This window comes from Schistocerca cancellata, chromosome 2, assembly GCF_023864275.1.
Source record: "Schistocerca cancellata isolate TAMUIC-IGC-003103 chromosome 2, iqSchCanc2.1, whole genome shotgun sequence".
Lineage (NCBI taxonomy): Eukaryota > Metazoa > Arthropoda > Insecta > Orthoptera > Acrididae > Schistocerca > Schistocerca cancellata.
Genome location: NC_064627.1, coordinates 127,075,123 through 127,087,835, shown reverse-complemented (window position 1 = coordinate 127,087,835; position 12,713 = coordinate 127,075,123). Strand labels below are relative to the sequence as shown.

At 41.0% G+C, this 12,713-nt stretch overlaps 1 protein-coding gene and 1 non-coding gene across 6 annotated transcripts in view; both read right to left on the bottom strand.

Moving 5' to 3' along the window:
• LOC126144077 (gastrula zinc finger protein XlCGF67.1-like) overlaps positions 1 to 3,389 on the bottom strand; it is a 44,579-nt gene extending 41,190 nt beyond the window's left edge. For 3 of the 5 annotated variants that reach the window (XR_007529756.1, XM_049915468.1, XM_049915469.1), the window contains exons 1-2: positions 3,252 to 3,389; positions 1,353 to 1,387 (exon numbers count right to left, since the gene is read on the bottom strand). Coding sequence is in view for 4 of the 5 variants with exons in the window: in XM_049915468.1 (XP_049771425.1) it covers positions 1,353 to 1,387; positions 3,252 to 3,323 (107 nt within the window). In the remaining variant the exon portion in view is untranslated. Of the gene's footprint in view, positions 1 to 1,352; positions 1,388 to 3,244 lie in introns of all 5 variants that reach the window. The other 2 variants (XM_049915470.1, XM_049915471.1) reach the window with 1 other exon arrangement.
• A 1,795-nt stretch (positions 3,390 to 5,184) lies between these two features.
• LOC126163331 (U6 spliceosomal RNA) lies at positions 5,185 to 5,291 on the bottom strand. Its single transcript, XR_007535222.1, has one exon. It is a non-coding gene; the product is annotated as a U6 spliceosomal RNA (small nuclear RNA).
• Between the last annotated feature and the right edge of the window lie 7,422 nt (positions 5,292 to 12,713).

Below are 12,713 nucleotides of genomic sequence, written 5' to 3'. Positions count from 1 at the left end.
GTCCCATTCTCCTCCTGCTCCTTCACTACTGGTGGCCAAAGTTCTTGAGAGGGCCTATCCACAGAGGACATTGGGGGTGGGGTGGGGGGATGAAGAACAAGCAGCCCTAGGACCCAGAGGCAGTGGCTCGCTCAGACATTGTTTGGTGTCTGGCTTCTAGTCTGGGGTTTTCCAGTAGATGTTTCTTTAGATGGGTGCATGAAGTGGTTCCTGAAGATGATACTATAGGAGAGGAAGGTCATGGGAGATATATTTAGAGAAAAGTTGAGGTGGGAGAGGAGATGGCCACGACTTTCACTTCACCGGGCATCGTATCACAGGTTGTACACATACATTTTATTTTGTGCCTCAATATATGACAAGTGGTCAGTAGATTATATTCCTGTATTTTCTTTTCTTTCTTGAGCCTGAGCAAACTAATGGACACGGAAGACAGTGTTCTGTGCAGTTCACGCACAAAAGTATGAGTGCTCACAGTTGGCATGCTTTGGGTATTCCTTGCAGCAGGATCACATATGACCGAAGTGTAAGCATCAGAAGCACCTCATGAGTCGTGGGACTTAAGGTTTCACTTTAAACCTGTACACCATAACTAACTTTTTCCAGGAGGACATTCCCTTCAAAGGCTACGATAAAGGCATCTGTATCTGTTTAATTAAACTCGCCACTTGAGATCAGCCTGCAGCTCCTCATCTTTGAAGCATAAGGTCTCTGGATGTTGAGTCCTTGGACCATATTCAAAGTTGTGTGATGCAATCATCACTGGTGTGTCAACCTGGGTGTTCATATGCCTGAAAAGCCTTATGTTTTGCAGCAGAGGAGGCTTTAATCAACAGCAATCCACTGAGCAATATTCTCAATGACTCAACTTCTCCAAATTTTTATTTAATTTGTTCCACAGAAAATAATGGTTTGTCACAGCAAAAGTTTACCTGTCAGTTTGAGTACATACAAAGTATTTGATAAATTGTTTTGCACCCAGATGTCTAGCTTGTCCCTCTTCTCACACATGATCTTTGACACTTCACAGAGTATGTGCTACTTAAGGTGTTCTTCCCCAGTCAAGTCCACTATACAGAAAAAATTTCGAAAATGAAGGTCAAACTCAGAAGTGGGCCAAAAATTATTTCAGCAAAAATCAATGTAAATTAATGAATATACCGAGAAAGGAAAGCAGAGTCTAGGGAATAGCTGAGTGGGTCAACATCAAAGGTTGCTACCATGAGAGGTTGCAGCACATGAAAGAAAGTAGGTGCTTCAATAGCTTGGGAACCCGTGCTCGCCACACCCATACTCAAAAAAGAGTTGTGAGCCCCAGAGGTGGAAGAATGGACCAGATACTTTTACTATACCTCTGCAAAGCAATCTTCCTTTTCCTTGCAAGCTTCTGGAAAGGAAAAAAGGAGGTATCAGAAAGGCACATTTTTAACAACAACATCACAACAAATAAATCAAAGAAATATAACTGCAAATATAATTATTACATGTTCACAAATAAAAATACACAAAACACACACATCCTAAAAATATGCAGAATGGAGGAAGCTGTGTGCAGAGATATCAATTAGGTCAACCGCTCAGTAAGATTTCTCCAAAAATTTTTGTATCAACATTTATAGTGAGGGATTCTGTGGTAAAAAATGAAATTCCAGGATGTTGTAACATCTGAATCGCAACAAGGGAGGCCAGGACACAAATGAATCATTGCATGGTTATGAACGTAGCATTTGAACAATTTACACTGAAGTATTAAAGTGGAAATTAAAAAACAGATCTGAATATGACTCTACATATGGGGAAGGTTTGATGTGAACTGAGTCAATCTGTCACTAAACAATGGAACATGAAGTGGTACAGATATAACAAAACCTTCCCTTTTCATGGAAAGATCCAGATATGGATAGTGTGCAATCTTGCTGGAGGCTAGATACTGCAAGTCTTAATAAAACATACCATGTAATACATCACCTAGAGATAGCAAATATTTAAGGCAGCAGTTCTATAGTGTATAAATATATGTTGTTACGATTAAATCCATCTCAATATTGGCCTGATGTTTCACAAAAAGGAGGAAAAGCTACTGCTATTGAAGAGTGGTGCACAATAAGGCCATCATCATAACCAGTTCTCGTTTAGGTATTATTGACTACCCCAATTTCAACCAGACTGCAGCTTTTCTTTGCATCTTGTCTTATCTTTCTTCCCTCAAGATGTATATTTGTATATTAATTTATGTAGGCTACTTGTTCATCTGAATCTGTTCATGCCATTTCTTTCTCTACTTCATTTTCTTAAGTATAATTTTGATGCCCAGTTGATTTCTAATCTCGCTATTCTTTATCAAATCTGCAAGTGTTTAATCATATAGTGGTCTTAAGAAGCTTGAGAAAATAAAGTAATTTTAGTTTTCTGTGCACAACTGAATCGTGAGAAGGCAAAAATAATTTTTTCGCACGATCTCTTCAGTGTTACAGACTAATTCATCGCAGGATGCAGAACAAAACTTGTCTACATTGGCAATGCTACATTCTCCTGAAAGTATGATGCCTTGTGTGTACATTTTCTTGTTGCTCTAAGCTGAGAAACTATCCTCTGCCTGTTGCGTATTTACTACACTCATAATTCCATCTGTGATTAGTGAATCTGTATTTCATTGCATATAATCTTAAATTGAGAAAACTACACCACTAAAATTCGGTGTAGTAGGACAGCCACGCAGAAGGCACTTGCAACCAACTTTCAATCAATACCAATCTGCAACCAACACATCAATCTAGTCACCCTATTTTTGTGAATGTTATCTCACAGATGTAAAATCATGTTATCGCCTCTTTATTACCTGCTCCATTCAAATGTTATACTTGACTCCATAGGCAACTAATAAAACAGGTCATTATGAGGCTGCATGAATCTATTCATATAACAATCGCAAACTATTTTAAACAAAGCGCCGTTGCCGATGCATATTCCGTTTACTTTTCTGTATAAATACGTAAATTCTGAAAAAAAACTGTGTGAAATAACTGAAAAAATTCGAACGATTACTGATGTATTACGCACAGACGTAAAAATGGTATGACAGTGGCACATCGTAAGTTAATAACAGCAATTATATTAAGCAAAACCGCAAATTTAGAGACAGAGCTTCGTCACTTAGGTTCAGTTTATGGCAGTGGGGCATTCATTACCACGTATTAAGCACGTATTAATCGTACGTCTGCACTTTGACAATACTTCAACTGACCATCTACCTGTGAAAAATGTGCCGTTTCTTTGTCAACAAGCTCACAGCGTCGTCTTTTCTGCATATTTGTTTCTTTCATACGCCTTCCCGATTGTTTGTTTCTGTTGTTTGTGTGCTTGTTTCAGTTGTTTCTGTTCAAACTTGTCACAAGTGTCTAGCAGTACTGCCAACTCTGAAGCACAATTTCCTCCTATATCGAATTTTAAACGCCCTACATCGGTTCAAAATCCCCTAAATAGTTTGTCTGACTAAATGGCTATATTACTAAATTTATATTTGTTTTTCTTTTTTTTTGGGGGGGGGGGCGTTCGGAACCATTTAAATAACTTTTAAAAACTTTGCATGAGGCCATTGTGACCTGCAATTCTGTTAGAAAATGCCACAGTCTGCCTCAGTGTTTAAATTATTACGAAGTTCTCGTACGTAACTTTAAACTGATTATCAACATCTTATACTGTGTTTATGGTATGTTTTAGATAAATATCGTATAGAAAAAACAGGATTCTACTCGGAAATTTTGAAGTTTCCAGTATTAAGTCAAGGTGATTTTTCTTCAGGAAATATGGAATTTAACGCTTTTGAGAAGGATATACACTTCCTCCGACGATACCTGATAACACCCAACAAATTCTAACTCATTGGCTCTCTAAAAGTGTGAATATGTTGGAGCAGTAAGAAGCGGTACTACGATAACGACATCACCAATAATGCGTTAATTTCCCCAAAGAATTATACTAGATTGAGGTGAACATCTCAAGAGAATTGCGTGGCTGCATACTTCCTGAGAGATCTGAGGTTTAGAGTATGGTTTGTCACTATTCCAAGAGTACGCGCCAAATTCCGGCCATGCAGCAGCGATTTTAATATTGTAAACTACTTACACAGCATTTTCTCTTCACTTCGCTGACAAAGGAAGCTGGAGGAAGATGGACGTCCCTAGAAGTCTTCAAGGTCTGCCACAACTACACCTTCTTTGCATAATTCTGTTTGTTTGTGCTCATACGTGGACAAGTTGAACCTCTTCAGCATTTTCGAGGATGGTTCAGTACAATATATGTTTTCCCTTTTTAAATAATATCTGGTAATTAGTAAAGCATTCACTAACTGTATAGAGAACCATTTCTCAGTTTACGTTTTATGCAAGAAAATACTGAAAATGTACGTTCAACTGTAGCGTGTGATATGGGCAGTATTAGCAACCCAGCTGCAAAATCGCAAACATCCTGAAATCGGACATTGCCAGTTGCATCTGTACCTTGCATAACCTCTATCCAGTAACTTACGTTGTCTGAAATGTTTTTCCACTGTTCATTTGGCAGGGCGTTCCATTCTGAGATGTCATCTATTTTACCAGTTATCTTTGTACTTCTAAAGCTAGCAACATGTGAAAGTTGCAGTGGAAGGGTGAAGTCCTTTGCAGAACTGCTATATTTTTTGGCAATCGCATTTGAAACTCCCTATGAAATGCTAGTGCAAATATCTTACCTCTTATGGATATTGGAACGTTCTTTTGCTTTAAGAACTCGTTTCAAGACGAAAAATTGTGTGTTCGCATTGCTTTAGTTTTCTGACCTGAGTAGCACAAAAATGTTCAAATGTGTGTGAAATCTTATGGGACTTAACTGCTAAGGTCATCAGTCCATAAGCTTACACACAACTTTACCTAAATTATCCTAAGGACAAACACACACACCCATGCCCAAGGGAGGACTCGAACCTCCGCCGGGACCAGCCACACAGTCCATGACTGCAGCGCCTTAGACTGCTTCGTTTTTTTTTTTTTTTTTAATCTCATTTTGTTCACTTTTGTTCGTTGAATCTGGTCTGGGCGGACGTCGTAAGACTTCCGTTCAAGTTCGTTGTTGATCGATTAACTCAGTTTTTTTTATTACAGAGGGCAGCTAACTCTCTGACCAAACACGCTGAGCTGCCGCGCCGGCAAAAATGTGGAAAGCTTCACGATTTTGCGTGTCATCTTTGCGCTGGGGCCATACTAATCTTCTCTGTGTCGTTCCAATTTTAGTATATGTACTGCCGAAGCAAGTACATCCACTTGGCTAATCCCGCGCGTTTGACCTGAGTAGTGATCTGAATAACTAAATGACGTCTTCCAAGACTTTCTCAACCTATATAATCTCACTCTGAAAAAGCAGATCAGTTCTGCATATGGATTTTAATTAATTTCTGAGGAACATCAATAGAATTTTGTATGCTGTGCAATCCGTTATCTTCTAAAGTTGTCCAGACATATAGTATTTATCACTGCATTTAGCAAGAGACAATAAGAAAATAAGAACTTCAACTCCTCCCATTGCTTCAAAACTGTGTCAATAGCAGAATATTTTTTTTTTTTTTTTTTTTTTTTTTTTTAGAATTGCAACTATCATTCATAATTTTCTACAAATATTTGTATTGGTCTGGTATCTGAGGTTCATAGGAAAAACAGTTGTTTGCTTGTTGGCTTCTCTAATAAGAAATCCCAATTGGGGTGGGAAGATTGCTGCACAAAGATGAATAGAATGACAAACACTCTTAATAACAGTTATGTCAGAAACTGTTTCTTTCAGATAAGCAGTTACAGAGCTATAGAGTACTACCATTTCACTTGCACCATCTACTCCAATTCCTGTCAATTTTTCCACTTTAAAATCATCGCTTTCCAGTTTTGAGCTAAGAACATTGTACTGTTTCTGCATGACATACTGAGATGTAAGCCCTTCCCCCTACATTTCCTCCTGAAGCACTCATCCCTCTAAATTACTCCCTAAGGCAGCTGATTCACCCTAAATTTAGGGGGGAAACTCTCAAGCTGGAAACATTGGTACATAGTTATCTTGAGACTCACACAGCATAGCATCAAATTATAAGAAGAGCAAGGCTCATGTTACAATACGGAAACACAGGACGACAGTAGTACACATTGTGCCATGACAACAAATCAAGGTCGTGTTGCTGGAAGTCATCAGACTGATGACCTCAGAAGTTAAGTCCCATAGTGCTCAGAGCCATTTGGAAGTCATCAGCAATGACCGATTAGAAACGCCAAATTCAAATGGCTCTAGGGGCTATAGGACTTAACATCTGAGATCATCAGTCCCCTGGACTTAGAACTAATTAAATCTAACTAACCTAAAGACATCACAAACATCCATGCTCGAGGCAGGATTCGAACCTCCGACCGTAGCAGCAGCGCGGTTCCAGACTGAAGCGCTTAGAACCGCTCGGCCACAGCGGTCGGCAAGAACCTCCACCATTGTGCGGTTTCATTTAGAGTTTCACCAAACAAGTTTAATTTTTAACACGATGGTTTCACTTATCGAAACAAGAATAACCAATAGCATTTCATAGCAATTGGGCCGTCACGTTACATCGCTCGCTTGCTGCTTCGGAGATTCCATATTGGATTTCATCGAATTCTGTTGTTTCTGTATTATGACTTGTGTGTTACGACAGTATGCCGTTTCAAGGCAATTGCGCATCGAGGATTTATCACAAACGTCACTCTTGGTGCGATTTGTTATAATTTAATATCAGTTAATGACACAGCAGCGGTAAAAAGCCTTTAAGAGGTGCTAAGCTAAACAATACAAGAGCAAGATTTTTATGTGAACGTGGTCGCTAGCACGGGAGCTCAGTGTGTCCAGTCAGAGGACTGTCCACCCACTGTAATTGAAGAACAGAAAACAAAGCGCAATGTCAAGGTGAAACGATACAGTCATATACACACAACGTTTTTGATCATTCCAACATTATAAATTCAAATACAATAGAAGCCGACAAAATATCACACCCTATGAAAGGAGTCGTGGAAGCCAGTCGAAGAAAATATACAGGGTGGTCCATTGACCATCTTACGAAATAAGCGTCAAACGAAAAAACTACAATTAACGAAACTTGGTCTAGCTTGAAGGGGGAAACCAGATGGCGCTATGGTTTGCTCCCTAGATGGCGCTGCTATAGGTCAAACGGATACCAATTGCGTTTTTTAAATTTAGGAACCCCCATTTTTTATTATGTATTCGTGCAGTACGTAAAGAAATATGAATGTTTTAGTGGGACCACTTTTTTTGCTTTGTAATAGATGGCGCTGTAATAGTCACAAACACATGGCTCACAATTTTAGACGAACAATTGGTAACAGGTAGGTTTTGTAAATTAAAATACAGAACGTAGGTACGTTTCAACATTTAATTCGGTTGTTCCAATGTGATACATGTACCTTTGTGAACTTATCATTTCTGAGAACGCATGCTGTTACAGCATGATTACCTGTAAATACCACATTAATGCAAAAAATTCTCAAAATGATGTCCGTCAACCTCAATGCATTTGGCAATACGTGTAACGCCATTCCTCTCAACATCGAGTAGTTCGCCTTCCGTAATGTTCGCACATGCATTGACAATGCGCTGACGCATGTTGTCAGGCGTTGTAGGTGGTTCACGATAGCAAATATCCTTCAACTTTCCCCACAGAAAGAAATCCGGGCACGTCAGATCCGGTGAACGTGCGGGCCATGGTATGGTGCTTCGATGACCAATCTCCTTGTCATTAAATATGCTATTCAATACTGCTTCAACCGCACGCGAGCTATGTGCCGGACATCCGTCATGTAGGAAGTACATCGCCATTCTGTCATGCAGTGAAACATCTTGTAGTAACATCAGTAGAACATTACATAGGAAATCAGCATACATTGCACCATTTAGATTGCCATCGATAAAATGGGGGCCAATTATCCTTCCTCCCACAATGCCGCACCATACGTTAACCCCCAAAGGTCGTTGATGTTCCACTTGTCGCAGCCATCGTGGATTTTCCGTTGCCCAATATTGGATATTATGCCGGTTTACGTTACCGCTGTTGGTGAATGACGCTTCGTCGCTAAATAGAACGCGTCCAAAAAATCTGTCATCGTCCCGTAATTTCCCTTGTGCCCAGTGGCAGAACTGCACACGACGTTCAAAGTCGTCGCCATGCAATTCCTGTTGCATAGAAATATGGTACGGGTGCAATCGATGTTGATTTAGCATTCTCAACACCGAGATTTTTGACATTGCCGGTTCTCGCGCAGTTTGTCTGCTACTGTTGTGCTGATAAGCCACGACAGCAGCTAAAACACCTACTTGGACATCATCATTTTTTGCAGGTCGTGGTTGACGTTTCACATGTGACAGAACACTTCCTGTTTCCTTAAATAACGTAACTATCCGACGAACGGTCCGGACACTTGGATGATGTCGTCCAGGATACCGAGCAGCATACATAGCACACGCCCGTTGGGCATTTTGATCACAGCAGCCATACATCAACACGATATCGACCTTTTCCGCAATTGGTAAACGGTCCATTTTAACACGGGTGATGTATCACGAAGCAAATACCGTCCGCACTGGCGGACTGTTACGTGATACCACGTACTTATACGTTTGTGACTATTACAGCGCCATCTACCACAAAGCGAAAAAAAGTGGTCCAACTAAAACATTCATATTTCTTTACGTTCTACATGGATATGTAATAAAAATGGGGGTTCCTATTTAAAAAAACGCAGTTGATATCCGTTTGACCTATGGCAGCGCCATATAGCGGGCCAACCATAACGCCATCTGGTTTCCCCCTTCAAGCTAGACGAGTTCCGTTCTTTGTAGTTTTTTCGTTGATGCTTATTTCGTGAGATATTTGGCCCGGTCACTATCAATCGACCACCCTGTATATCAGTCAATTCTGATAAAGAATGTCACAACGCAACTACAGAAGAATTCATTAAATGATACCAGCTCATTGAGGAAAATAAAAAAGAAAGAAAGAGTTCAGATGAAAGAGATATGATAGACTCCAGAATATGGTCCCCATGGCAGTTGTAGAAGACCACCATGATCACGCCTCTCTCATACAACACGTTTTAAAAGAAGATATAGAGCATTTCACGGCAGGCCGAATTGTCGGACCGAGTCCACAACAGATAGTGCCATCGACGTCGATGCCATAAGTCAGGAGGTAATACAGAACGTCGAAGAAGAGGTGTATTGATCTTTGATACCTGTCTCCGCCACTAGCCCAGCGCTGCAGGAAGAATGGCCACAGCGAACTTGGACTTACACCACCACAGTCAAACAACAACCCAGCAACCAATCGACCAGGTACAACCAGCTACTCTGCCACGCATAACGCCACACCAAAGCACACATATTTGGAGGACACAGGACAACACACCGGCCTAATTTCACTTTGAACGCTCTGGACACGTTGTATGCTACTGTAGAGAAAGAATACGAGTGTTTGACAAAAATGACACTGCAAGACATCAGTCATCACAACTATGCTATTCATGCTAGTAATTGTAGACGCTTACTGTCGACCTGTGGGACGAATCTCATTGCCATACCCTGGACAAGATTGCTCCCCAACTTGCCGTAAGTGTCCCCCATCGTCGTACGGAGGTACCAGCCACTCCCCTATCCCCGAAATTCAGGAAAACTAAGTGAGACGGATCTATGGAGGGACTGTATTGTCGATGTGATGGGCTTCCCAGCAACATTTCTGCAGCATAGTCGAAACAGCGTTGGCGACATGTGGGCAGATTGATTTTGATCATGATCAGTGTCACTGCCCATTGAGTCCCGAGATTTCTCAAATCTATTCAAAAAAACTCGCGAAATGAAGCAGCAACGGAAATGTTGTAGATGTGTGGGTGAATCCACATGATGGATTACGACGTTTAATCACCATAGACAAGTGCTGGATGTATCACTACACCCCCAAGACAAAGGGGCAAAGCAATCACTTGGAACATGTTGATTCGTCACAGCCGAAAAAGGCGAAGACCACACAGATTATGCTAGTAAAATATCTCAGGAGCACACTAGTGAACTCTCACGACAAATTTATGGGAAGAAGCCAAAACAAGTGTCACGTAAAGCTTCCGAGGGATCTTTTTCGTCCACTAAAAGACCCCAACTCGTTCTGCACTGGACACAGTGCTTCTTTGGGCTATCAAATCTTGCCTTACCACTCGTATTCCCCTTTCTCTTGCCTCGGAAGAAGGAAACATTGTGTGGCAGGCGTTTCCAGAATGATGACGAGACAATTTATGAGGCGGAAGTTTTCCTCAACATCCAGAATGGGAACTTCTACAACCAAGATGTTTGACAAGTCTTCCATGGTTGTTAAGACTGGCATTTGAGGGTGAATAACAGAAGGACTAACACCATCACCAAAGTTTATGGTGGTAGCTTGATTTTTCCAATGTTATAATGATAACTTTTTGGCTCTGCTCCTGTGCAGCTAGACACACTCGAATCTATACATAAAAGGCAATATCCCGACTCACTGACTCACTCACTGTCTGACTGATCATCGCCAAGCCCAAATCACTAGGGATAGAAACGAAATTTGGAGAGTGCGTTGATCTTATCCTATAGGCGTCTTATAAGAAGGGTTTTCTTTTTTGATTCTATCCCTAAGGGGGTGATACAAGTGATGAAAGGTCTTTTGAAAATATGTTGCTATTAAGGCAATTCTGAGACTAGACCTATGGAGATTGGAATTTAGTTTCTTAGTCAGAAATAAAGAAATACATATTTAAGCTTTTTTGGAAATTTAACCCTTATGGTATGAAACAGTAGGTGAAAGCTGTTTTTGAAAATAAATCATTATTAAAGAACTACCAACGTATTTTTAAAGCTACAGCTATGAAAATTGGTCTATGACTTCTCAGTTTTAAATACAAAAAAAACAGATATCTCAGTGTTTTTTGAAATTCAGTACCGAAGGAGATGAAGTAGGGGATGAAAAGTTTATGAAAATTTTTCATTATGGAAGCATTTTTAAAGCTAAATCTATTAAAATCTGAATTTGGCTTCTCAGACATATAAAAATAAGCATTTCATTGTTTTTGAAATTCAACCCCCTAGGAAGTGAAACAGCCAAAACTGCTAAGAATAGAAACTTGAAATTTGGAGACGGTATTGATCCTGTATTGTAGCCACCGTTCAAGAGGGACCTGTACGAAATTCCACTCCCTAGGGAAATATGAAAAGTTTTAAGAAATTATTTCATTATGGAAGGATCTTCAAAGCTAAATCTATGGAAATCATTATATGACTTCTCTACCAGAAACAAAAAAAAACATGTTTCACTCTTTTTGGAAATTCAACCCCCAAGGGGGTGAAACAGGGAAGAAAATTTTGAAGAAAATATTTCGTTATATTAAAAAAAGCTAAATCTGTGCAACTGGTATTTCACTTCTCGCTTAAATAGAAAAAAAAATTTACACTACTGGCCATTAAAATTGCTACACCACGAAGATGACGTGCTACAGACGCAAAATTTAACCGACAGGAAGAAGATGCTGTGATATGCAAACGATTAGCTTTTCAGAGCATTCACACAAGGTTGGCGCCGGTGGCGACACCTACAACGTGCTGACATGAGGAAAGTTTCCAACCGATTTCTCATACACAGACAGCAGTTGACCGGCGTTGCCTGGTGAAACGTTGCTGTGATGCCTCGTGTAAGGATGAGAAATGCGTACCATCACGTTTCCGACTTTGATAAAGGTCGGATTGTAGCCTATCGCGATTGCGGTTTATCGTATCGTGACATTGCTGCTCGCGTTGGTCGAGATCCAATGACTGTTAGCAGAATATGGAATCGGTGGGTTCAGGAGGGTAATACGGAACGCCTTGCTGGATCACAACGTCCTCGTATCACTAGCAGTCGAGATGACAGGCATCTTATTCGCATGGCTGTAACGGATCGTGCAGCCACGTCTCGATCCCTGAGTCAACAGACGGGGACGTTTGCAAGACAACAACTATCAGCACGAACAGTTCAACGAGGTTTGCAGCAGCATGGACTATCAGCTCGGAGACCATGGCTGCGGTTACCCTTCACGCTGCATCACAGACAGGAGCGCCTGCGATGATGTACGCAACCACGAACCTGGGTGCACAAATGGCAAAACGTCATTTTTTCGGATGAATCCGGGTTCTGTTTACAGCATCATGATGGTCGCATCCGTCTTTGGCGACATCGCTGTGAACGCACATTGGAAGCGTGTAATCGTCATCGCCATACTGGCGTGATGGTATGGGGTGCCATTGGTTACACGTCTCGGTCACCTCTTGTTCTCACTGACATCACTTTGAACAGTGGACGTTGCATTTCAGATGTGTTACGACCCGTGGCTCTATCCTTCATTCGGTCCCTGCGAAACCCTACATTTCAGCAGGATAATGCACGACCGCGTGTTGCAGGTCCTGTACGGGTCTTTCTGGATACAGAAAATGTTTGACTGCTGCCCTGTCCAGCACATTCTCCAGATCTCTCACCAATTGAAAACGTCTGGTCAATGGTGGCCGAGCAACTGGCTCGTCACAATACGCCAGTCACTACTCTTGATGAACTGTGGTATTGAAGCTGCATGGGCAGCTGTACCTGTACACCCCATCCAAGCTCTGTTTGA